This window comes from Orcinus orca, chromosome 20 (assembly GCF_937001465.1).
Source record: "Orcinus orca chromosome 20, mOrcOrc1.1, whole genome shotgun sequence".
Lineage (NCBI taxonomy): Eukaryota > Metazoa > Chordata > Mammalia > Artiodactyla > Delphinidae > Orcinus > Orcinus orca.
The window spans coordinates 44,064,476-44,089,034 of NC_064578.1; the positions used below are offsets into that span (position 1 = coordinate 44,064,476).

The window sequence follows — 24,559 nt, forward strand, 5'->3', positions numbered from 1 at the left end:
CTTTAATCCATTTTGAGCTTATTTTTGTGTATGGTGTTAGGGAGTGATCTAATCTCATACTTTTACATGTACCTGTCCAGTTTTCCCAGCACCACTTATTGAAGAGGCTGTCCTTTCTCCACTGTACATTCCTGCCACCTTTATCAAAGATAAGGTGTCCATATGTGCATGGGTTTATCTCTGGGCTTTCTATCCTGTTCCATTCATCTATCTTTCTGTTTTTGTGCCAGTACCATACTCTCTTGATTACTGTAGCTTTGTAGTATAGTCTGAAGTCAGGGAGCCTGATTCCTCCAGCTCCATTTTTCGTTCTCAAGATTGCTTTGGCTATTCGGGGTCTTTTGTGTTTCCATACAAATTGCAAAATTTTTTGTTCTAGTTCTGTGAAAAATGCCAGTGGTAGTTTGATAGGGATTGCATTGAATCTATAGATTGCTTTGGGTAGTAGAGTCGTTTTCACAATGTTGATTCTTCCAATCCAAGAACATGGTATATCTCTCCATCTATTTGTATCATCTTTATTTCTTTCATCAGTGTCTTATAATTTTCTGCATACAGGTCTTTTGTCTCCTTAGGTAGGTTTATTCCTAGGTATTTTATTCTTTTTGTTGCAATGGTAAATGGGAGTGTTTTCTTAATTTCACTTTCAGATTTTTCATGATTAGTGTATAGGAATACAAGAGATTTCTGTGCATTAATTTTGTATCCTGCTACTTTACCAAATTCATTGATTAGTTCTAGTAGTTTTCTGGTAGCATCTTTAGGATTCTCTATGTATAGTATCATGTCATCTGCAAACAGTGACAGCTTTACTTCTTTTCCAATTTGGATTACTTTTATTTCTTTTTCTTCTCTGATTGCTGTGGCTAAAACTATGTTGAATAATAGTGGTGAGAGTGGGCAACCTTGTCTTTTTCCTGATCTTAGTGGAAATGGTTTCAGTTTTTCACCATTGAGGATGCTGTTGGCTGTGGGTTTGTCATATATGGCTTTTATTATGTTGAGGAAAGTTCCCTCTGTGCCTACTTTCTGCAGGGTTTTTATCATAAATGGGTGTTGAATTTTGTCGAAAGCTTTCTCTGCATATATTCAGATGATCATATGGTTGTTCTCCTTCAACTTGTTAATATGGTGTATCACGTTGATTGATTTGCGTATATTGAAGAATCCTTACATTCCTGGAATAAACCCCATTTGATCATAGTGTATGGTCTGTTTAATGTGCTGTTGGATTCTGTTTGCTAGTATTTTGTTGAGGATTTTTGCATCTATGTTCATCAGTGATATTGGCCTGTAGTTTTCTTTCTTTGTGACATGTTTGTCTGGTTTTGGTATCAGAGTGATGGTGGCCTCGTAGAATGAGTTTGGGAGTGTTCCTCCCTCTGCTATATTTTGGAAGAGTTTGAGAGGATAGGTGTTAGCTCTTCTCTAAATGTTTGATAGAATTCACCTGTGAAGCCATCTGGTCCTGGGCTTTTGTTTGTTGGAAGATTTTTCATCACAGCTTCAATTTCAGTACTTGTGATTGGTCTGTTCATATTTTCTATTTCTTCCTGGTTCAGTCTCGGAAGTTGTGCATTTCTAAGAATTTGTCCATTTCTTCCAAGTTGTCAATTTTATTGGCATATATTTGCTTGTAATAATCTCTCATGATCCTTTGTATTTCTGCAGTGTCAGTTGTTATTTCTCCTTTTTCATTTCTAATTCTATTGATTTGAGTCTTCTCCCTTTTTTTCTTGATATATCTGGCTAATTGTTTGTCAATTTTGTTTATCTTCTCAAAGAACCAGCTTTTAGTTTTATTGATCTTTGCTATCATTTCCTTCATTACTCTTTCATTTACTTCTTTCTTTTTTATATCTTTATTGGAGTATAATTGCTTTACAATGGTGTGTTAGTTTCTGCTTTATAACAAACTGAATCAGTTATACATATACATATGTTCCCATATCTCTTCCCTCTTGCGTCTCCCTCCCTCCCACCCTCCCTATCCTACCTCTCTAGGTGGTCACAAAGCATGGAGCTGATCTCTCTGTGCTATGTGGCTGCTTCCCACTAGCTATCTATTTTACGTTTGATAGTGTATATATGTCCATGCCACTCTCTCACTTTGTCACAGCTTACCCTTCCCCCTCCCCATATCCTCAAGTCCATTCTCTAGTAGGTCTGTGTCTTTATTCCTGTTTTACCCCTAGGTTCTTCATGATATTTTTTTTTTCTTAGATTCCATATATGTGTGTTAGCATACGGTATTTGTCTTTCTCTTTCTGACTTACTTCACTCTGTATGACAGACTCTAGGTCCATCCACCTCACTACAAATAACTCAATTTCGTTTCTTTTTATGGATGAGTAATATTCCATTGTATATATGTGCCACATCTTCTTTATCCATTCATCCTATGATGGACCCTTAGGTTGCTTCCATCTCCTTATCTGATCTTTATGATTTCTTTCCTTCTGCTAACTTTGGATTTTTTTCCTTCTTTCTCTAATTGCTTTAGGTGTAAGGTTAGGTTGTTTATTTGAGATGTTTCTTGTTTCTTAAGATAGGCTTGTATAGGTGTAAACTTCCCTCTTAGAACTGCTTTTGCTGCATCCCATAGGTTTTGGGTCGTTGTGTTTTCATTGTCATTTGTTTCTAGGTATTTTTCGATTTCCTCTTTGATTTCTTCAGTGATCTCTTGGATATTAAGTAGTGTGTTGTTTAGCCTCCATGTATTTGTATTTCTTACAGATTTTTTCCTGTAATTGATATCTAGTCTCATACCATTGTGGTCGGAAAAGGTACTTGATATGATTTCAGCTTTCTTAAATTTACCAAGGTTTGATTTGTGACGCAAGATATGATCTATGCTGTAGTATGTTCCATGAGCACTTGAGAAGAATGTGTATTCTGTTGTTTTTGGATGGAATGTCCTATAAATATCAATTAAGTCCATCTTGTTTAATGTATCAGTTAAAGCTTGTGTTCCCTTATTTATTTTCATTTTGGATGATCTGTCCATTGGTGAAAGTGGGGTGTTAAAGTCCCCTACTATGATTGTGTTACTGTCAATTTCCCCTTTTATGGCTGTTAGTATTTGCCTTATGTATTGAGGTGCTCCTATGTTGGGTGCATAAATATTTACAATTGTTATATCTTCTTCTTGGATCGATCCCTTGATCATTATGTAGTGTCCTTCTTTGTCTCTTGTAATAGTCTTTATTTTAAAGTCTATTTTGTCTGATATGAGAATTGCTACTCCAGCTTTCTTTTGATTTCCATTTGCATGGAATATCTTTTTCCGTCCCCTCACTTTCAGTTTGTATGTGTCCCTAGGTCTGAAGTGGGTCTCTTGTAGACAGCATATATATGGGTCTTGTTTTTGTATCCATTCAGCCAGTCTATGTCTTTTTTTTTTTTTTTTTTTGGCAGTACGCGGGCCTCTCACTGTTGCGGCCTCTCCATTTGTGGAGCACAGGCTCCAGACGCGCAGGCTCAGCGGCCATGGCTCACGGGCCCAGCCGCTCCATGGCATATGGGATCCTCCCAGACTGGGGCACAAACCCGTGTCCCCTGCATCGGCAGGCGGACTCTCAACCACTGCGCCACGAGGGAAGCCCCAGTCTATGTCTTTTGGTTGGAGTATTTAATCCATTTACATTTAAGGTAATTATCAATATGTATGTTCCTATTCCCATTTTCTTAATTGTTTTGGGTTTATTATTGTAGGTCTTTTCCTTTTCTTGTGTTTCCTGCCTAGAGAAATTCCTTTAGCATTTGTTGTAAAGCTGGTTTGGTGGTGCTGAATTCTCTTAGCTTTTGCTTATCTGTAATGCTTTTAATTTCTCCGTCAAATCTGAATGAGATCTTTGCTGGGTAGAGTAATCTTGGTTGTAGGTTTTTCTCTTTCATCACTTTAAATATGTCCTGGGTAGAGGAATCTTGGTTGTAGGTTTTTCTCTTTCATCACTTTAAATATGTCCTGCCACTCCCTTCTGGCTTGCAGAGTTTCTGCTGAAAGATCAGCTGTTAAACTTATGGGGATTCCCTTATGTGTTACTTATTGTTTTTCCATTGCTGCTTTTAATATTTGTTCTTTGTATTTAATTTTTGATAGTTTGAGTAATGTGTGTCTTGGTGTGTTTCTCCTTGGATTTATCCTGTATGGGACTCTCTGTGCTTCCTGGACTTGATTAACTATTTCCTTTCCCATATTAGGGAAGTTTTCAACTATAATCTCTTCAAATATTTTCTCAGTCCCTTTCTTTTTCTCTTCTTCTTCTGGGACCCCTATAATTCGAATGTTGGTGCATTTAATGTTGTCCCAGAGGTCTCTGAGACTGTCCTCAATTCTTTTCATTCTTTTTTCTTTACTCTGCTCTGCAGTAGTTATTTCCTCTATTTTATCTTCCAGGTCACTTATCCGTTTTTCTGCTTCAGTTATTCTGCTATTGATCCCTTCTAGAGAATTTTTATTTTCATGTATTGTGCTGTTCATCTCTGTTTGTTTGTTTTTTAGTTCTTCTAGGTCCTTGTTAAACGTTTCTTGTATTTTCTCCATTCTATATCCAAGAGTTTGGATCATCTTTACTGTCATTACTCTGAATTCTTTTTCAGGTAGATTGCCTATTTCCTCTTCATTTGTTAGGTCTGGTGGGTTTTTGCCTTGCTCCTTCATCTGCTGTGTGTTTCTCTGTCTTCTCATTTTGCTTATCTTACTGTGTTTGGGGTCTCCTTTTTGCAGGCTGCAGGTTTGTAGTTCCTGTTGTTTTTGGTGTCTTTCCCCAGTGGCTAAGGTTGGTTCAGTGGGTTGTGTAGGCTTCCTGGTGGAGGGGACTAGTGCCTGTGTTCTGGTGGTTGAGGCTGGATCTTGTCTTTCTGGTGGGCAGGTCCACATCTGGTGGTGTGTTTTGGGGTGTCTGTGGCCTTATTATGATTTTAGGCAGCCTCCGTGCTAATGGGTAGGGTTGTGTTCCTGTCTTGCTAGTTGTTTGGCATAGGTTGTCCTGCACTGTAGCTTGCTGGTCGTTGAGTGGAGCTGGGTCTTGGCGTTGAGATGGAGATCTCTGGGAGATTTTCTCTGTTTGATATTACTTGGAGCTAGGAGGTCTCTTGTGGACCAGTGTCCTGAACTTGGCTCTCCCACTTCAGTGGCACAGCCCTGACACCTGGCTGGAGCACCCAGAGCCTGTCCTCCACATGGCTCAGAATAAAAGGGAGAAAAGAAAGAAAAAAAGAAGAATATAAAATAAAATAAAATAAATTTATTAAAATAAAAATAATTAAGAAAAAAATTTTAAGTATTAAAAAAATGAAAAAAGAAAATAATGGACAGACAGAACCCTAGGACAAATGGTAAAAGCAAAGCTATACAGACAAAATCACACACAGAAGCATAAAAATACACACTCACAAAAAGAGAAAAAAGGAAAAAAAAATATATAGTTCCTCCCAAAGTCCACCTCGTTAATTTGGGATGATTCGTTGTCTATTCACGTATTCCACAGATGCAGGGTACATCAAGTTGATTGTGGAGATTTAATCCGCTGCTCCTGAGTCTGTTGGGAGAGACTTCCCTTTCTCTTCTTTGTTTGCACAGCTCCCAGTGTTTCAGCTTTGGATTTGGACCCGCCTTTGCGTGTAGGTTGCCTGAGGCCGTCTGTTCTTCTCTCAGAAAGGACGGGGTTAAAGAAGCTGCTTCGGGGGCTCTGGCTCACTCAGGCTGGGGGGAGGGAGGGGTACGGATGCGGGGCATGCCTACAGTGGCATAGGCTGGCATGATGTTGCACCAGCCTGAGGTGTGCTGTGCATTTTCCCAGGGAAGTTGTCCCTGGATCACGGGACCCTGGCAGTGGCGGGCTGCACGGGCTCCCAGGAGGGGTGGTGTGGATAGTGACCTTTGCTTGCACACAGGCTTCTTGGTGGCTGCAGCAGCAGCCTTAGCGTCTCACGCCCATCTCTGTGGTCCACGCTGATAGCCGCAGCTCACGCCTGTCTCTGGAGCTCCTTTAAGCGGCACTCTTAATGCCCTCTCCTCGTGCACCAGGAAACAAAGAGGCAAGAAAAAGTCTCTTGTCTCTTCGGCAGCTCCAGACTTTTTCCCAGACTCCCCCCGACTAGCTGTGGCACACTAGCTCCCTTCATGCTGTGTTCACACAGCCAACCCCAGTCCTCTCCCTGGGATCCGACCGAAGCCTCAGTTCCCAGGCCCCACCCGTCCCAGCAGGTGAGCAGACAAGCCTCTCGGGCAGGTGAATGCTGGTCGGCAGCGATCCTCTGTGCGGGAATCTCTCTGCTTTGCCCGCCGCACCCCTGTTGCTGTGCTCTCGTCAGTGACTCTGAAGCTCCCCCGCTCCGCCACCCGCAGTCTCTGCCCGCAAAGGGGCTTCTAGTGTGTGGAAACCTTTCCTCCTTCACAGCTCCCTCCCACTGGTGCAGGTCCCATCCCTATTCTTTGTCTCTGTTTTTTCTTTTTTCTTTTACCCTACCCAGCTACGTGGGGAGTTTCTTGCCTTTTGGGAGGTCTGAGGTCTTCTGCCAGGGTTCAGTAGGTGTTCTGTAGGAGTTGTTCCACATGTATATGTATTTCTGGTGTATTTGTGGGGAGGAAGTGTCTTACTCTTCCGCCATCTTGAAGCTTCTCCCAGTATGTAACTTTTTGAGACTAGTTTTATCCATGATGTTGCATGTGTCAATGGTTCATTATTTTTATTGTTGAGTAATATTCCATTTTATGGATGTACCATGGTGTATCCATTTATCCATTGAAAAACATTTGGATTGTTTCCAGTTTTTAGTGATTATAAATAATAATACTATAGACATTCATGAATAGGTTTTTGTGTGAACATAAGTTTTCATTTCTCTAGGCTAAATATAAGTGGGATTGCTAGGTCACATGGGAAGTGTATGTTTAACTTTTTAAGAATGACCAAATTGTTTTCCATAGTGGTTTTACCACTTTGCATTCCCATTAGCAGTGTATGAGAGTTCCATTTGTTTCACATCCTCTTCACTGCTTGGTACTGTCACACATCTATGATTCTGAGAAGCCCCAGTTTATAGAGACCAGTGTTGATATCTGTGTTTTGGCTGTTGTATATTACTTATAAGGCAGGGCATGACAAGTCTGGCACTATTTCTGGACCACAAATTAAGTGAAGATATTCAAGTATTACCTGGCAAAAATGTTTCAGGTTTGAGATGCACTATGCACAATATGATACTGGGGACACAAGAAGTGAGGCGACATGCTTATTTGCATGCACAGATTATCAGAAAATACATAGGAGTTGTAGGAACCATGTTTATAGGATGGAATTGATTTATAGTTGGACTGGAAAATCTCTAACATTATCTCCATGATGCTTGAATGTCTGATGTTGACTTTGATTGAGATAAGGGCAGAGGGATATATAAGGTGCTGTTTAAAGTTGAAAACTTCCTCAGAGACAGCCCAGAGTCGATTTGTTTACTCACAAAAACGATTAGATAACCCGGCTTGACTGTGTGACCAGTGAACAGAGGGGCATAAAAGCCCTTGTGGGGAACTTCTGCCTTGAGCTCTCCCAGAGCCAAGATTCACACAGATCTTAGTGGTTCAGTCAGGAGGTAAGAGTGCAGTCTCTGTGTGAATAAGGACACTGGGGAGCTTGCAACTGGACTCCCCCCAACCAAATGCTTGCCTACCCTTTCTCTTGGTAAGCTGCATCCTTTGCTTTTATTATTTATTTATTGTTTTGTGGTACGTGGGCCTCTCACTGTTGTGGCCTCTCCCATTGCAGAGCACAGGCTCCGGATGCACAGGCTCAGCGGCCATGGCTCATGGGCCTGGCCGCTTCACGGCATGTGGTATCTTCCCGGACCGGGGCACGAACCCGCGTCCCCTGTATCGGCAGGCGGACTCTCAACCATTGCGCCACCAGGGAAGCCCCGTCCTTTGCTTTTAAAGGAAAGCATTACACGTATATACTCTGTGGAGTTTTGTTAGTTCTTTTGAACTGATGAAATCTTTGCCCATGTTAATTCTCTTGTGTCCTATGACCTTGCAGTTATGTCTACAAAATATGAATTTTCAAATTAATTTCTATCTTGTTGTATATATTTAGGAATAAGTGGACTTGGATTCCAAAACCATGTCCACTCCTCAGAGCTGCACAAACTTCACTGACCAAAAGATCAGTTAGATGAAAATCCTCATTTCATATATTTATCAATTCATAAAATAAGGACCCATAAAAATTAAAGAAAAAGAACATTTTCAACTTCTTCAAAATAAATCTTAACACAGGAGTCTGGAATATAGCCCAATCCTGTTTCATACCAAAATAAATCTATTGGACCTAATTTTCCTGAACGTTTGTTAGAAAGCTAAACTTCACTTAGGCTTTCTTCAAGGCATTCAAAGGTACCTCCTACAAGGATATGGCTGTACTTATGTCCATTGGATTCTATATCTTGATTTCTATCTTCACCTTAGTTCATGAAATGACTCTGCACAGGATCTTTCAAAGATAGACTTACTTCTCTCTGCACTGTCCACAGCTGGTATTTTGGGGCTATTTTAATTTTTTTCACAAAATTGGGAAGTATACATTTGCATTGGTAATCAAGTTGATGAGTGTAACTTACTACCAGAACAGGAGAAAAAAAAAAAAAAGATAAGGATGAAAAAAAGATATGTATATGGACTCCTCACTGAATTGTTATTTAGATATGTAATTGTAAACAAAAATTACAGTCCAAACTTCAACTGTATTTCAGGGCCAGTTTTTGCTCATGCCTTGATCACCTCATAGTCACCACACTTTTGCTCATTGACCCTGGAATCCAAATATTCTTACCTTCATTTTTATAATACAGATACAAAGAGATTATTTTCCCCTTCTTTTAATCCATCAAATTTAATTTTAAAATGTGACCATTTAATTTTGAGGGTCAGAAATTTGAGGCAGCCTCAGCTGAGCAGTTCCTGCTTGGGAAGAGGGGAGTGGATCTCTCATGTGGTTCCAGTTGGATGTCAGAGCAGCTACAGTCATCTAAAGACTTGACTTGCCCCAGATGGCCCATTCATATAGTTGGCAGATGATACTGGATAACGGCTTGGTGCTTAGCTGGGGCTATTGACTAGGGTGCCTACGCATAGGCTCTCTAGCATCATGATCTCGGTATGGTTGGACTTCTTTCATGGAAACAGCTTTCCCCAGAGTTAAGAGTTGAAGCCTCATCTGTTCCCTTGTCAACCTTCCTTTCTTTAGTATGAATTCTTTGCTGTTGTATAGAGTGAGTTATAACTAATCATTCTTACAGTCATTTCATTTGAAGTGTTCCCATCCATTGTGAATTCCCTGGTGTTGTAAGGATTTGAGCTATGGCTATAAGCTTTTCCATATTTATCATTTTTATATGACCAGTAAGATAGTATTTTATCCAGCTAGAATTCTCTAATGTTGAGCAAGGAAGATACTAGATGCCTCCCTTTCTCTAGTATGACTTTGATTTCAAATAGGCATTCTTATGGGTAAAGGCAGTCTCACATTTATTACATGTGTCTGGTATTTAGGATTTGAGCTGTGGCTAAAAGCCTTTGGACATGCATTATATTTGGATTCCCAGTTTTCACAACATTCATAGAGTTTCCCTGTAGTATGAATTCTTGGTTTGAACCATCACCATATTGATACTATTTACAGCTGTCTTCCTTCAGAGTGAATTATCTCATGTTATGAAAGTTATGAGTCATTTGATAGTATCAACATACATATACCCCAGGACCCAGCAATTCCACTCCTAAGTATATACACGAGAGAAATGAATATATGTACACCAAAATATAAATACATTCAACAAGCATTATTTATTATGACCCTAAGCTGTAAACAATAAAAAAAAGTCCATAAACAGTAGATTGGATAAATTGAAATATAATCATATAATGGAATTTTATACAGAATGAAAATAAATAAGCTTCTGCCACATGCACTAATGATGAGTTTTAAAGACAGAGTGATGGATGAAACAAGCCATATATGAAAGAATACATGTATAATTTATATAAAGGTTTATTATATGCAAAAACTATAATGTTAGAAGTTAGAACTGTGGTTAACTCTGAGGAGGTAACAAGTTTTATACCATATTTGCAATGAGAAATACAGTCACACCACCTTTCTTTTAAAGCAGTTCTGTTCACAGTGTGGTCCATGGACCACTGCCAGGCAGCCTACTGTTTATTACTGGGTCACAACAAGGTATATATTAAAATTTAAAATAAGCAATTTAAAATGTTTGTAGCAATTTGATAGAGGAATTTATGTCTGGTGAATCTAATAAAAATTTTAAGCTTGTATTTTCAATGACTTTTATCATTTAATTTGTCCAGTAATTCCTTTTGTGTGTTTTATAGGCTAGCAAATAGTAGGTAAATATGTGGTACAGTACCTTAAACTGTTTAATATTATTACACTTGCAAGCAACATCATGTACAGGGTTTACTATGACTTTAAAAGTTTTCACCAAAAAAGTCACAGATTTTAGTGAATTCCCATGATTTCTATCTTGTGAGTTTTCTGATGGACAATGAGGTTTGACTTACAACTGAAGAACTTTCCACATTCTTTACATTCATATGGTTTCTCTCCTGTGTGAGTTTTCTGATGGCGAATGAGGTTTGATTTCCTACTAAAGGCTTTCCCACACTGAGGACATCCATTGGATTTCTCTCCTGTATGTATTCTCTGATGAACAGTGAGGATTGCCTTCTGGCGGAAGGACTTCCCACATTCATTACAAATATAGGGTTTTTCTCCTGTGTGAATTCTTTGATGGAGAGTGAGGGTTGTCTTTTGGCAGAAGGACTTCCCACATTCATTGCAAATATAGGGTTTCTCTCCTGTGTGAGTTCTCTGATGTACAGTGAGGGTTGTCTTCTGGATAAATGCCTTCCCACATTCATTACATTGATATGGTTTCTCTCCTGTGTGTGTTCTCTGATGATCAATGAGGTATGACTTCTTTCTAAAAGCACTTCCACATTGAGTACATTCATAGGCCTTCTCTCCTGTATGTGTTTTGTGATGTCTAGTAAGGGTTGCCTTCTGGCGGAAGGACTTCCCACAATCCATACAAATGTAGGGTTTCCCCTCTATATGTGTTTTCTCGTGAAGAGTGAGGGCTGTCTTTTGACGGAAGGCTTTTCCACATTGACTACAAACATAAGGTTTCTCACCTGTGTGGATTCGCTGATGTTCAATGAGATATGACTTCCTTCTAAAGCTATTCCCACAGTAAGGACACTGAAAGGGTTTATCTTCTATTTGAGATCTCTGATGCATGATAAAAATGGACTTCCTACAGAGGAACTTCCCATATTTGCTGTATGCGTGGGCCTTCTTCTCCATATTTTGTTGGTGAACATTGAGATTTGACTTTTCGATGAAGCCTGTTCCATCTTTATTGTATTCAAAGGGTCTTTCTCCTCTGTGAGCTCTAGTATGTGTAAATAACATTCCTTTTATAAGGAAGGGTTTTTCACATTCATTATGTTCAAATGATTGCTCTGGAGTTTGAACCTTCTGATGTTGAATAAGCTCTTGTTTACCACTCAGACTCCGCTCTGTTTGTTTATAGAGATTCACTGCAGTATGAATTTTCTCATGTTTAGTATTAAGGAGTGATTTCTCCCATCCATTACTCTCACCAAACTTCTCTCTTACAGGACTTATATTTCTAATGACTAATTCTGAAATATTTTTAAAAATCTTTCCATCAGGTTTATATTCATGTAGTGTTGTTTTTGAAATAATATGGTTCTTGACAACAGTAAATGTTTTCCCCAAAATATTAGTTCTCTCCTTCATTAGCCTTTTGTGGTTGATGGATACAACTGATCTAGAATGCCTTTCTTGGTATTCTTTGAACTTCACTAAAACATCTTCAGCTTTCCAATCTTCTTCTAGAAAAAATACAATTAACACCAGTAAGTCTTCACATAAACGTTATGGATAAGATATATATACAAACAACCCATGGTGGGACTGTCTATCTCACTACTGTAGTCTACAGAAAGGCCAAAATAAATTACCTCTTGGAGGGAAAATGTATATAACATTAAAATGAGGAAAAATTGCCATAAGTAAATAACACATATCTTTGGGATGTTGTAAGTATAAGCTACATTGAGCAGGTGTAATAAACACAAGGGCAAGTAAGCAGAAGATAAAGGATGGTGAAAGTGGGATTGCTGTTGGAATGGGCAGATTCAGAGATAATGGAGGGAGTCTATCAAGGGTACTAAACAGTAAGCAATGAAAATGTTCAGGTGAAGATGAAAGACTATATATTTATTCCCTAATGACTAAATAAGTGTTATAAAATACTTCCATGTGTTTCTTCCTCAATTGTATTTAGCCCACCCATAGCAAATGAACTTTCTCAGGACTCATTTCCTAGTGCAAACAGACACACTAGTCTATTGTCTAGACCCTAACTCTGCATATCACTGTAATTTTTTTCTCTTGAAAGGGAAGAATTGAGAAAACATAATTCCATTAGGAATTGTGAAATAAACCAGAGGACAAAGTATATCTGCAACATGAATATAATCCCTGTTATGTTCTGACTGCTGCTACCATCAATGTATTCTTCCAGAAATGATCAATAACTAAATTCTCTTGACTGTCAATTACAACTTTTCCTCCTTTCAATTTGTTAAATTACTTTTTCAGTTTTAGGGAAGGATGGGTTCAAGTTTTCCTCCCAGTGGAGTAACATACCTTAACTCTGCTATTTCCTATTGGGGCTGTGAAAGATTGAATTCTTCAGTGTATATGTACAGCACTGATTGGCCTTAAAAACTATATCTTACTACTGTTGCCTTACCACCTTCCATATCTGGTGGGGCAATTTTAAAGATGGATTCATCTTACTCACGACTTGCATCTTATTTAAAACAGCCCTTTTATCCCATCAAACTAGACATTGAAAGGTAAACAGGTAATACTGTATATGTATTTATAAAATGGAATACTTCAGTGAAATTTATACAATGGAATACCATTCAGCAATAAAAAGGAAAAAGCCTACTGATACATAATGACAAAAGGGATGAATCTCAAACATTTTTCAGATTTAAAGCTTTATACAAAAGAGTACACGTCGTACAATTCCATTTATTTGTAGTTCTAGGACACACAAAACTAATCTGTATCAATAATTGTAATTATACTGCCTTCCTGAGAATTCAACCACCTGCAGGGATATGCTACAATCCAATTTATCCAAAAGCCTTCACATATTCTTTCTACCCTTCAATGTCTATTTTGTCTGAAATTAGTATATAATTATAGTCTGGACCATCCATTTCAAGCAATCTTTCAACAACCTGCTATTTTCATATAAAATTATACGTAAAATGCTCAATTTGATAATAATGCCTTCCCAACTAACACTTATGCTCTTGGACATCAACATTTTATTGACTATCTTTTCCGAAACCTTCTGAGTATACATTAACACACTTATCAGTGGTAAAGAGATATGATCTTGACATGTATATCTAAAAGGAACTTACCATTAAATGATTTTTGAATGGATGAGAAAGATGTTTTCTTTGCATGCTACCACAGGCCATCAATCAAGTAACTATTGAATATCTAGCCTCTGCTACAAGCCACAGTAAGTAAAAGTAAAAGAGAGGACCTTATTTTGAGGGAACTGTTAATCAGGTGGGAAGAGAGGCCTCAGATAAAACAATGTTGAATCAGGTAGGAAATTACTAGATCATATCAGAGGATTTGTCTCTTTGCATGTTTATAGACACTAAGTATAATGTGAATGCAGAAAAAAAGGAACTGACATGCTTTGGAGTCATCAAGGAACATTTCATGGGGAAGTGAAATTTGATATTTTAATCAAAGGATATGTAGTATTGTGTGGTAAAGAATATATAATCTTGCCCAAAGAGAAGTCTGACATTTGCCTTTGGATTCTGGGAGGTAATCTCTAAGTCCTTGGAATGTCATGCCTGAGAGGAGTATTAATTGCCTGGGAGCCTTTGGCCAACCAGAAAGTAACAATGTGATTTGGGGGGGGTGGTCTTTGAGTCACACCAACAATGTGATTGAGAGCAGGGGGCTTTGGGTCACAGAATATTAGCTCAGTCTCTTAAGGGGCTAGAAACTTAGGTCAGCCACATGGGCAGTGAAGCATGCCTATGTGATGGAGCCCTAATATAAGCTTTGGATAATAGCCTTGGGTGAATCTTCCCTGGCTGGCAGTATTCTATATGTATTGTCACAGGGAAGTAATGCTGTCCGTGACTCCAGAGAGAGGACTACTAGAAGCTCTGTGTTTGGTACTTTCCTGGACTCTGCCTTATGTGCTTCTCCCCTTGGCTAATTTTAATCTGTATTCTTCTCTTACAAACCATAACTGTGAGTATTATAGCTTTCAGTAAGTTTTGTAAGTCCTTATAGAAAACTATTGATCCTAACAGTAGTCATGGGGACCCTTGAACTTACAGTTGGTATCAGAAGTGAGGGTGGCCTTGTGTGTACTACTGTACTCTCTTACTTTGTAGTTGGCTAACTTTGCAAGTATCCCTATGGTTATATGGCAGCTCTCACATAATGAAAGGTCCAGTTGTGAAGAATAAAATCAATTCTATTGAGTACATTTGGGAGACTCGAACAGACGTTAGCAGGAATTCTTCGTCAAAAAGAGAAATACATGTGGAATGACAAGATGGGATATTATTGTGTCAGCCCTTGAAATAGAAGGGATTTAAATTTCATATAATAAGTGATATCTTTTTTGCATATTGACTGAAAGAAAACTGAAAGAACTGGAAAATAAATCATGGCAAATTCAAATAGTAATTACAGCAGCCCACACCTGAAATAACATGAAATAACATGGCTCTCACTTTTGAAGATGTCAGTGGCAAACGAGAATATGAGAGGATGTAAGGATATTTCATGGAGTGAAATAAAACACAAATTGTGGAGAGATAATTTTTAAAATATTGCAGAGATGATGGAATCAACCTGATGTTACAAGAAACTGACTACAGGAACAAAGGAAATACAAAGATAAGATAAAGTTAATGACTATTATTTCTGAAATATCAATAACCAAAAGGATGAGACAAGTGACCCTATATTGCGGTAGGCAGATTAAAATATACCAGTAGAGGGCTTCCCTGGTGGCGCAGTTTTTGAGAGTCTGCCTGCTGATGCAGGGGACACGGGTTCATGGCCCGGTCCTGGAAGATCCCACATGCCGCGGAGCGGCTAGGCCTGTAAGCCATGGCCGCTGAGCCTGTGCGTCCGGAGCCTGTGCTCCACAACGGGAGAGGCCACAACAGTGAGAGGCCCGTGTACTGCAAAAAAAAAAAAAAAAAAGAAAGAAAAAAAGAAAAACCAAATATATATATATATATATATATACCAGTAGAGTACAAGTGGGAGAAATGGGCTGAAAATGGCTATTTGAAAGCCATTCACATAAAATAAGGAAATCACAACTTGAGAATGGATCAGATTATTACAGTTTACATGGCTTTTATAAAGACAAGAACTGAGGATGAAGAAAGATTCTTTAAGGATACCGATGAGAGCCTACTGAAATAAAATCCATTTATTCAACAAATATTTATTTTTTCAGAGGGAAGAAAAGCAACCAAGATGAAAAAGGCACTCAGGAACGTAGGATAAGTTTTTCACCCAAATCAAGGTGGGTACTTATCAGGAATCTGAGCACTATGTTATGAAACACGGAGATTTATTGGGAAGAAATTTACTGAAAGAAGTGATACTGAAATTATCACTTTAGTCCAAGGCATATGGATTTTGAAATCCGACAGTTGGTCTCACAGTGAGAATGGGATGTGAGACTGAGTGCAGAAAACAAGTAGAAGAGGAAAGGAAATGAAAACTAAGAGGAAGATTAATATTATCAATGATTACCCTTTTATATTTTGGATAGATTTAAGAATGCATATAAATAGGAGACTATAATAAAAGAAGAAAGATAAAGAGCTGAAATGTTAAAGAAAGAGATGAAAAGCAAGAAGAAAGGCCTAAACTAACAGTTTCCAAGAGACCCTTATGGGAGGTGCAATAAGTCAAAAATATTTTTGTTAGTAATAACACTTCAGGGGGACTTCCCTGGTGGTCCAGTGGTTAGGACTTCACCTTCCAGTGCAGGGGGTGCAGGTTTAATACCTGGTCGGGGAGCTAAGATCCCACATGTCTTGTGGCCAAAAAACCAAAATATAACACAGAAGCAATATTGTAACAAATTCAATAAAGACTTTAAAAATGGTCCACATCAAAAAATCTTTAAAAAAAAAGATAATAATAACACTTCATTGGGACTTCCCTGGCTGTCCAGTGGTTAAGACTCCGTGCTCCCAATGCAGGCGGCACGGGTTCAATCCCTGGTCAGGGAATTAAGATCCCGTATGCCGCACAGTGCTGTCAAAATAATAATAAAAATAACAACACTTCATTATTAACAAAAATAATAGTATTTTAAACTGTGTTCTTATTTGCATTAGTGGGGCAAAAGCACTGGTGAGTGTCTCATGAAATTTTAATTTATAGAGGTGACTGAGTGATGACACAGGGAGGCTAATGCTATTAAAAGAAAATTTTTTATTACTTACCTTTCCTGAGAGGAGGGGCCATGCCATGCCATGCAGGGTTACATGGGGAAGCACCAGCTTTGGTCAGGAGGCAGAAAGAAGCAAGGGGAAAGTGTAGGCCAGAGCCTTTACTCGGGCTTGCTTGCATGGGAAAGGCAAGGCAGGGCAGGGGAAACAGCTTAGGATTGGCTAGTTTGAAGAGTGTTGGCAGGTTATGGGTTATAGGGGAGCTCTCCAGTTGTCTGGTACCTGGTCCTGGGTGATTTAGGGCAGGGTAAATATTGGCTTGGTGTCTGTGAGTTAGATAAAGGAGGTGGTTGAGGATATGGAGTGGGGATTGGTTGATTTGTATATGAAAGATGGGCTCACCAACAAGTTGTTTGTTTACTATCTCTAGAAATTGGCTAGCTCTGGGAAGGGTAATCTCTCTTCAGCCAGTAGGGCTCCCCAAAGATGTCAAAACATAAAATATAGAAAATTTAAAAATGATTGATACGGTGGGTAAAATGCTGGCACATTAACATGTATCAAAGCACTGGCACCAATCTATAATAGTAATCGCTGCATTTCTAACTACCACACACTCGCAGGAAAAAAGTTTCACTTAAGACTTTTTGATAGAGCAGAAAAAATTCATTAATTTTATTAGATCTCCACCCTTGAGTACATATATTTTCAATATTCTGTGTGATTGTTAAAGAATTATGCATACAGCACTTCTTTTGCATATCAGAGTACAGTTGATCTTTAAATAACATGGGGAGTTAGTGGTGCCAACCCTCTGCACAGTCAAAAATCTGCATATAACTTCCAGTTGGCCCTCAGTTCCTCCATATCCACAGTTCCACATCTGTGGCTTTAACCAACTGTGGATCGTGTAGTATTGTAATATTTGCTATTGAGAAAATTTGCATATAAGTGGACCTGCACAGTTCAAATGCATGTTGTTCAAGGGCCAATCATATAATGTATTTTGTGAGGAAAAGTGCTGGTGTAATTATGTGAGTTGAGAACTAAATATCTACATTTTGTGGAACAGCAGTTTTACTTGAAAAAACACTATTATTCAGATGTGGGTATCTGGTAAACATTTTCTTGAACAATGTGAACCTGTCTATTCAAAGAAAACATCTGCCAATACTTGTTACCTACGATAAAAGAAGTATAAGTCATTATGTTAGAAAGCTTGTATTTGCTACAGTGAGTTTGTCAACTTCCCAATACTTAAAAGACTTTTATAATGAGATTGCTGGTGATATTAACACATGTGGGTTTGGGTTTTTTAAAAAAATATTGATATGGAAATGTGTCAAAATTTGGCAGACCTGTATGCACCAGTGAATTGTTACTTTCCAAATGACCAATACATATTACAAAACAATGCATGGGTAAAATATTTAAATAGACCATTGGATTTTATGTAATAATCTACAAAAGTTCATTGTTATGATTTCAGATTTTATATTGCAACTAACTGTTTAGAAATAACCAATTGTTAAGTGGCAACTAAATACTTAGGAACTACCAATTGTTAAGTTTGGGTGTAGTATTAATGAAGAATATCCATGACAGTCTAAAAAGGCTTTTAAAATACTTCTCTTTCAAACTACATATACGCATGAAGGAAGATTTTCTCCATATATTTCAATTAAAACAACATATTGCAACAGATTAAATGTAGAATCAGATGTGAAAATCAGCTATCTTTTATTCAGCAAGACATTAAATAAACTTCAATCATGTAACAATGCCCCTTTACTCACTTTTCTCTTTTGAAAAATAGTTTTTGTTGGTAAAAATATGATTTTTATGTCAACATGTAATGACTTTATTATGTTTATATTGTTCTTTTTAAATGAAATAAATGAATATTTTTAAATGTGTTTTAATTTTGAATAGGATATATACACATTCACAAAGTTCTTTTGATTCTTAATAATTTTAAGAGTATAAATAAGTCTTGCAGCTGCATGTGAATCAATGAAGTTAGAACACACCCTCACACCATGCACAAAAATAAACTCAAAGTGGCTTAAAGACTTAAACATAAAACAATACACCATAAAACTCCTAGAAGAGAGCATAGGCAAAACATTCTCTGACATAAATGATACCAATGTTTTCTTAGGTCAGTCTCCCAAGGCAATAGAAATAAAAACAAAAATAAACAAGTGGAACCTAATCAAACTTACAAGCTTTTGCACAGCAAAGGAAACCATTAAAAAAAAAAAAAACAACGAAAAGACAACCTACGGAGTGGGATAAAATATTTGCAAATGATGCAACAGACAGTGGCTTAATCTCCAAAATATACAAACAACCCATGCAAATCAACAGCAAAAAAACAAACGACCCAATTGAAAAATGGGCAGAAGAACTTAATAGACATTTCTCCAAAGAAGGCATACAGATGGCCAGTAGGCACTTGAACAGATGTTCAACATCACTAATTATTAAGAGAAATGCAAATCAAAACTACAGTGAGGGGCCTCCCTGGTGGCGCAGTGGCTGAGAGTCCGCCTGCTGATGCGGGGGACGTGGGTTCGTGCCCCGGTCTGGGAGGATCCCACATGCCGCGGAGCGGCTGGGCCCATGAGCCATGGCCGCTGAGCCTGTGCGTCCGGAGCCTGTGCTCCACAATGGGAGAGGCCACAACAGTGAGAGGCCCGTGTACCACAAAAAAAAAAAAAAAAAAAACTACAGTGAGGTACCACCTCACACCAGCCAAAATGGACATCATTATAAAGTCTACAAATAACAAATGCTGGAGAGGATGTAGAGAAAAGCGAACCCTCCTACACCATTGGTGTAAGTTGGTACAGCCACTATGGAAAACAGTATGAAGGTTCCTCAGAAAACTAAAAATAGAATTACCATATGATCCAGCAATCCCACTCCTGGGAATATACCTGGACAAAACTATAATTCAAAAAGATACATGCACCCCTATGTTCATAGCAGCACTGTTCACAATAGCCAAAACATGGAAACAACCTAAATGTCCATCGACAGATAAATGGATAAAGAAGATGTGGTACATGTATACAATGGAATATTACTCAGCCATAACAAAGAAAGAAATAATGCCATTTGCAACAACATGGATGCAACTAGAGATTATCATACTAAGTGAAATAAGTCAGAAAGAGAAAGACAAATATCATATGACATCACTTATATGTGGAATCTAAAATATGGCACAAATGAACCTGTCTACAAGATAGAAACAGACTCACAGACATAGAGAACAGACTTGCGGTTGCCAAGGGAGGAGGAGGAAGAGGGATGGAGTGGGAGTTTGGGGTTGGTAGATAAAAACTATTACATTGAGAATGGATAAACAACAAGATCCTACTATATAGCACAGAGAACTATATTGAATATCCTGTGAAAAACCATAATGGAAAAGAATATAAAAAAAGAATGTCTGTAGGTGTATAACTGAGTCACTTTCCTGTACAGCAGAGATTGGCACAACATTATAAATCAACTATACTTAAATAAAAAAAATTTTTTTAAGTCCTGAGACTAAAAAGTTTGAGAACTGCTGATTTAGACATTCAAAATTCTGGTAATAGCAAAGAAGTTTGTATCAGAACAACCTTCCAACTGATAACAATGATAACTATGGACCAATTATAGAAGACCAACTTGTTTGAAGACACTAAAGAATGATCAAAAGCAGGCAGAAACTGGAATGGATACAACCTTTGAAAGAAAGAAACCATACTGCAATAAGATCTACTTTTATCCAGGTCTTCCAATGTGTGCCCTGGTAGTTCATGCAGCACACAGGGGATAGATCTCAAGGAGAAAGCAGGAGTCATCCTGTGCAGAAGAATCAGAGATCAGAGTTCAGGAGTACCAGAGTGGCTGTAAATTGAGGACAGAATCCAAGGATGAAGAAAGCATAGAAGGAAAGCCCCAACGTTAGCATAAACCCCTCCTCAAAACTTTGGTTAACTTCATTTCTACAGGGTAAGACTAGAAGGAGCATAAAGGAAAAAGAAAGCTGGAACACTGAAAGAACTCAGCAGAGATTTCAGCAGCTACTTAAATCTGCAAAAACAGTTTTTAGTTCCAGTCCTGTGCCAAGTTAGAAGAATCTGGTTAAAACTTTGGTCTTTCTACTGAAATCCCAGAAGGGGCATGTATTAGGAGTAAAGGCTGCATCCCAGGACTTAGAGGAATACCATAAAACTAAAGGCAAAACTGAAACCGAAATAGAAATAATCTGAACAACTTAAAAGCAACCTGACAAAAGAATCGACATGAACCTCCAGTAACTTAACCTTCTGTAAGATTAAAACTCAGCAATCTTCAGAGGAAGAAAAAGGATCCAGCAACTTCACAACATGTTATATAAAGTCTTCCTGAGAAGAAACAGGAAAATGTGACCAATAGGGAAGATAAAAACCATTCAACAGAAACAGACTGATATATGTCCCTATGTTGAAATTAGAACTATGATAAATATGTTTACAAATCTACAAGAAAAGATGGAAATATGGGTGAAGAGATGGAGTAGTCAGGAGGCATAAAGAAATGCAAACTGAAAAAAAACCCAATAGCTGAAATATAAAATTCACTGGATGGGTTTAACAGCAAATAAACATAAGAGAATAAAGAATCAGTAAACTTGAAGTCAGGTTCACAGAAACTACCCAAACTAAAAGAACTTTTAAAATCCTTAGTGAACTACAGGGTGGGATGAAATGATTTAAGATATAATTGAGAAAAGAGCAGGAAAAAAACTGTACAAGTACAGACGAAAATTTCCCCAAATTTTATCTAAAACAAGAACTCTGTGAACTTGCTAAATTCACTTATTAGTTCTAACAGTTCTTTTCTTTTAGATTCCTGAGGATTTACTATGTACACAATCATGTCACTTACAAATGAAGATAGTTCCCTTTCTAATCTGAAGCCTTTTAACTTCTTTTTCTTGCCTTATTGTACTGACATATGTTCTGTATAATATTTAATAGAAGTGGTGATAATGGACATCCTTTCTTTGTTTTTGTTCTTAGAGGAAAAGCATTCAAGCTTTCACCACTGAATGTGATGGTGGCTATGTTTTTCAAAGATATTCTTTAGGAGGTTGAGGAAATTCCCCTGGATTGCTAATAAATAGATTTATAATAAATATAAGTTGAATTTAATTATTTTCCTGCATTTACCGAGATGATTGTGGTCTTCTCTCCTTTTTATTTTTCTATACTTTAAGTGGTAGCTTATATCCTTGAGTTTCGACCTCTTTTTATCTTTACATGGTGAATTATATAGCTTTTTATTTTTAATTTAATTAATTAATTAATTTATTTTGGCTGTGTTGGGTCTTTGTTGCTGCATACGGGCTTTCTCTAGTTGTGGTGAGCGGAGACTACTCTTTATTGCGGTGAGCGGGCTTCTCATTGCAGTGGCTTCTCTTTCTTGTTGCAGAGGAGGGGCTCTAGGCGTGCGGGCTTCAGCAGTTGTAGAATACAGGCTCAGTAGTTGTGGCGCATGGGCTCTAGAGCACAGGCTCCATAGTTGCAGTGCGTGGGCTCTAGAGTACGGGCTCTAGAGCGCAGGCTCAGTAGTTGCAACACACAGGCTTAGTTGCTCCGCAGCGTGTAGGATCTTCCCAGACCAGGGCTCGAACCCATGTCCCCTGCATTGGCAGGCAGATTCCTAACCACTGTGCCACCAGGTAAGTCCCTATAGCTTGATTTTTTTTTTTTTTTAGCGGTACGCGGGCCTCTCACTGCTGTGGCCTCTCCCGTTGCGGAACACAGGCTCCAGACGCGCAGGCTCAGCGGCCATGGCTCACGGGCCCAGCCGCTCCGCGGCATGTGGGATCTTCCCGGACCGGGGCGCGAACCCGTGTCCCCTGCATCGGCAGGCAGACTCTCAACCACTGCACCACCGGGGAAGCCCTAGCTTGATTTTTGAATTCCAAATCAACTTTGCTTTCCTGGGATAAACTCCTTTCGGCCATGTGGTATCATCCTTTTAAAATACTGCTAGATTCAGTTATTTTTTTAGATTCAGTTTTATAATATTTTATTAAGGATTTTTATATCTAGCTTCATGAAGGTTGTTGCTGTGTAGTTTTCTATTCTTATAGTGCCTTTGATTGTGGATAATGCTGGTCTTATAAAATGAGTTGGGAAGTGTTCTCTCCTACTCTTATTGGTTGGTATAAAATTGTTTGTATATTCGCTAATGGTCCTTTTAATATCTGTAGGATCTGTAGTGATGTAGCCTCTTTAATTTTTGATATTGGTGATGTGTCTTCTATTTTTTATTAGTAATATAGCTATGGTTTATTAATTTTATTATTTTAATGTATCAGCTTTTGGCTTCACTCATTTATTCTTCTTCTGTTATGTATTTCATTGATTTCTGCTTTAGTCAATTTTTCCTCTTACTAACTTTTGAGTTTAATTTACTTTTCTTTTTCTAGTTACTTAGGGTGACAGTTTAACCCCTGTTTTAGGCCCTGATTTAAAGAAATAAAGTTTTTTAATGCTGCTATGGTTGCATCCCACACATTTTGATATGTTGTCTTAATTATCATTCAGTTCAAAATACCTTCTAATTTACCTTAGGATTTCTTCCTTGCTTCATGGGTTATTTGGAAATGTGATTAATTTCCAAAAATTTGGGGAATTTAGAGATACGTTTTTGATTTCTAAATTAATTCTACTGTGGTCAGAAACTATACATTATGATTTCAATTCTTTTTAATTTATTGATACTTGTTTTTAATTTATTGATACATATGGCCCAGCATATAGAGTCTATCTTGGTGAATGTTCCATGTAAAATAGTCTATAAAGATTAACTAGGTACAATTGATTGTGTTTCAACCCTTCCATAGCCTTATTGATTTTCTTTCTCTTTGTTCTCTCAATTACTGAGGGAAAAGTATTTATATCTTAAGCTATAATTATATTGCTTCTTTCAGGGAGCAAAATTGGTTCTGAAGAAAATGAAAAAAGAAAATCTTACATATTACTATCGTTTGTGGCCCTCCAAAGGGCAACAGAACATAGATTATTGTATTAAAATTTCATGGGGGGGCAATTAGAAAGAAAATCTCTAAAAATACTTTTAGGGTAGTGAAAATGATAAAAAGCTGAGAAACACTGAAGTATTTTGAAGCTGTTACAGTTGTTATGACCTCTCAATGAACTGTCCCTCTTTATCACTGTAATATTCTATTTTCTGAAATCTACTTTGATATATGGCCACTCCCATTTTCTTCTTAGTGTTTCCATGTGTAATAGAGTCAGATTCTATTTTTGATGTCTTACTGCTGACACCTTCCTAGACCCACTCCCTTTTTTTCCTCTCTTGCCCCACACCTGGGCAAGCCAATCAGAAACCTTGAATGTTCTCTCTGTTGGTGCTGGCAGGAAGTTTAAACCACGCAAGCCCTAGCCTATGTGTAGAGACCTGACCTTACCCCTCACCAAAACACAATAAACACCAAAGCCAGACACCCCTCCTTGCTCTCTCAAGCCATTTTAGGACTAGCTTGGGAATCTTCCCTGCTCTCCCTAGAAAGCCTCATTATGTGAGATTTCAGTCTTGACATCTGTCCCAAATTTTGGGTGAGTGGAGTGGGGGATGATCTCATCCCCACATAGGGCAATCACAAGACAGTATGGTACATATTTTTTCATCATTTTATGTTTCACCTACCTGTGTCTTTATATTTTAATACATAGGACATGGTTGGGTCTTTCTTTTCATTTCAGATACTGAATAGTCATCTTTAGAAGCTTCTTTTGGTTTTTTTTTCGATCTTTGCTATCTTGTCTCATTATGATCACTTTCAGTTTACATCCTTGATGATACTCAAGTCATTTATAATGGGTTTTAACATACTTGTGAGCGAATTCCATCACCTCTACCTTTTTTAGGTCTGTTTTTATTAAC

The 24,559-nt window shown here is 38.0% G+C and overlaps 2 protein-coding genes across 5 annotated transcripts in view; one reads left to right on the forward strand and one right to left on the reverse strand.

Annotated features, from left to right (window-relative positions):
• LOC101270594 (zinc finger protein 461) overlaps positions 1 to 24,559 on the forward strand; it is a 93,560-nt gene that overhangs the window by 42,401 nt on the left and 26,600 nt on the right. The gene's annotated exons all lie outside the window — the stretch shown is intronic.
• ZNF382 (zinc finger protein 382) overlaps positions 9,823 to 24,559 on the reverse strand; it is a 44,409-nt gene continuing 29,672 nt past the window's right edge. For all 4 annotated transcript variants that reach the window (XM_033413750.2, XM_033413745.2, XM_033413749.2 and 1 more), the window contains exon 5: positions 9,823 to 11,938. In XM_033413750.2, the coding sequence (XP_033269641.2) occupies positions 10,518 to 11,938 (1,421 nt within the window). In that variant the 3' untranslated portion in view covers positions 9,823 to 10,517. The remainder of the gene's footprint in view (positions 11,939 to 24,559) is intronic.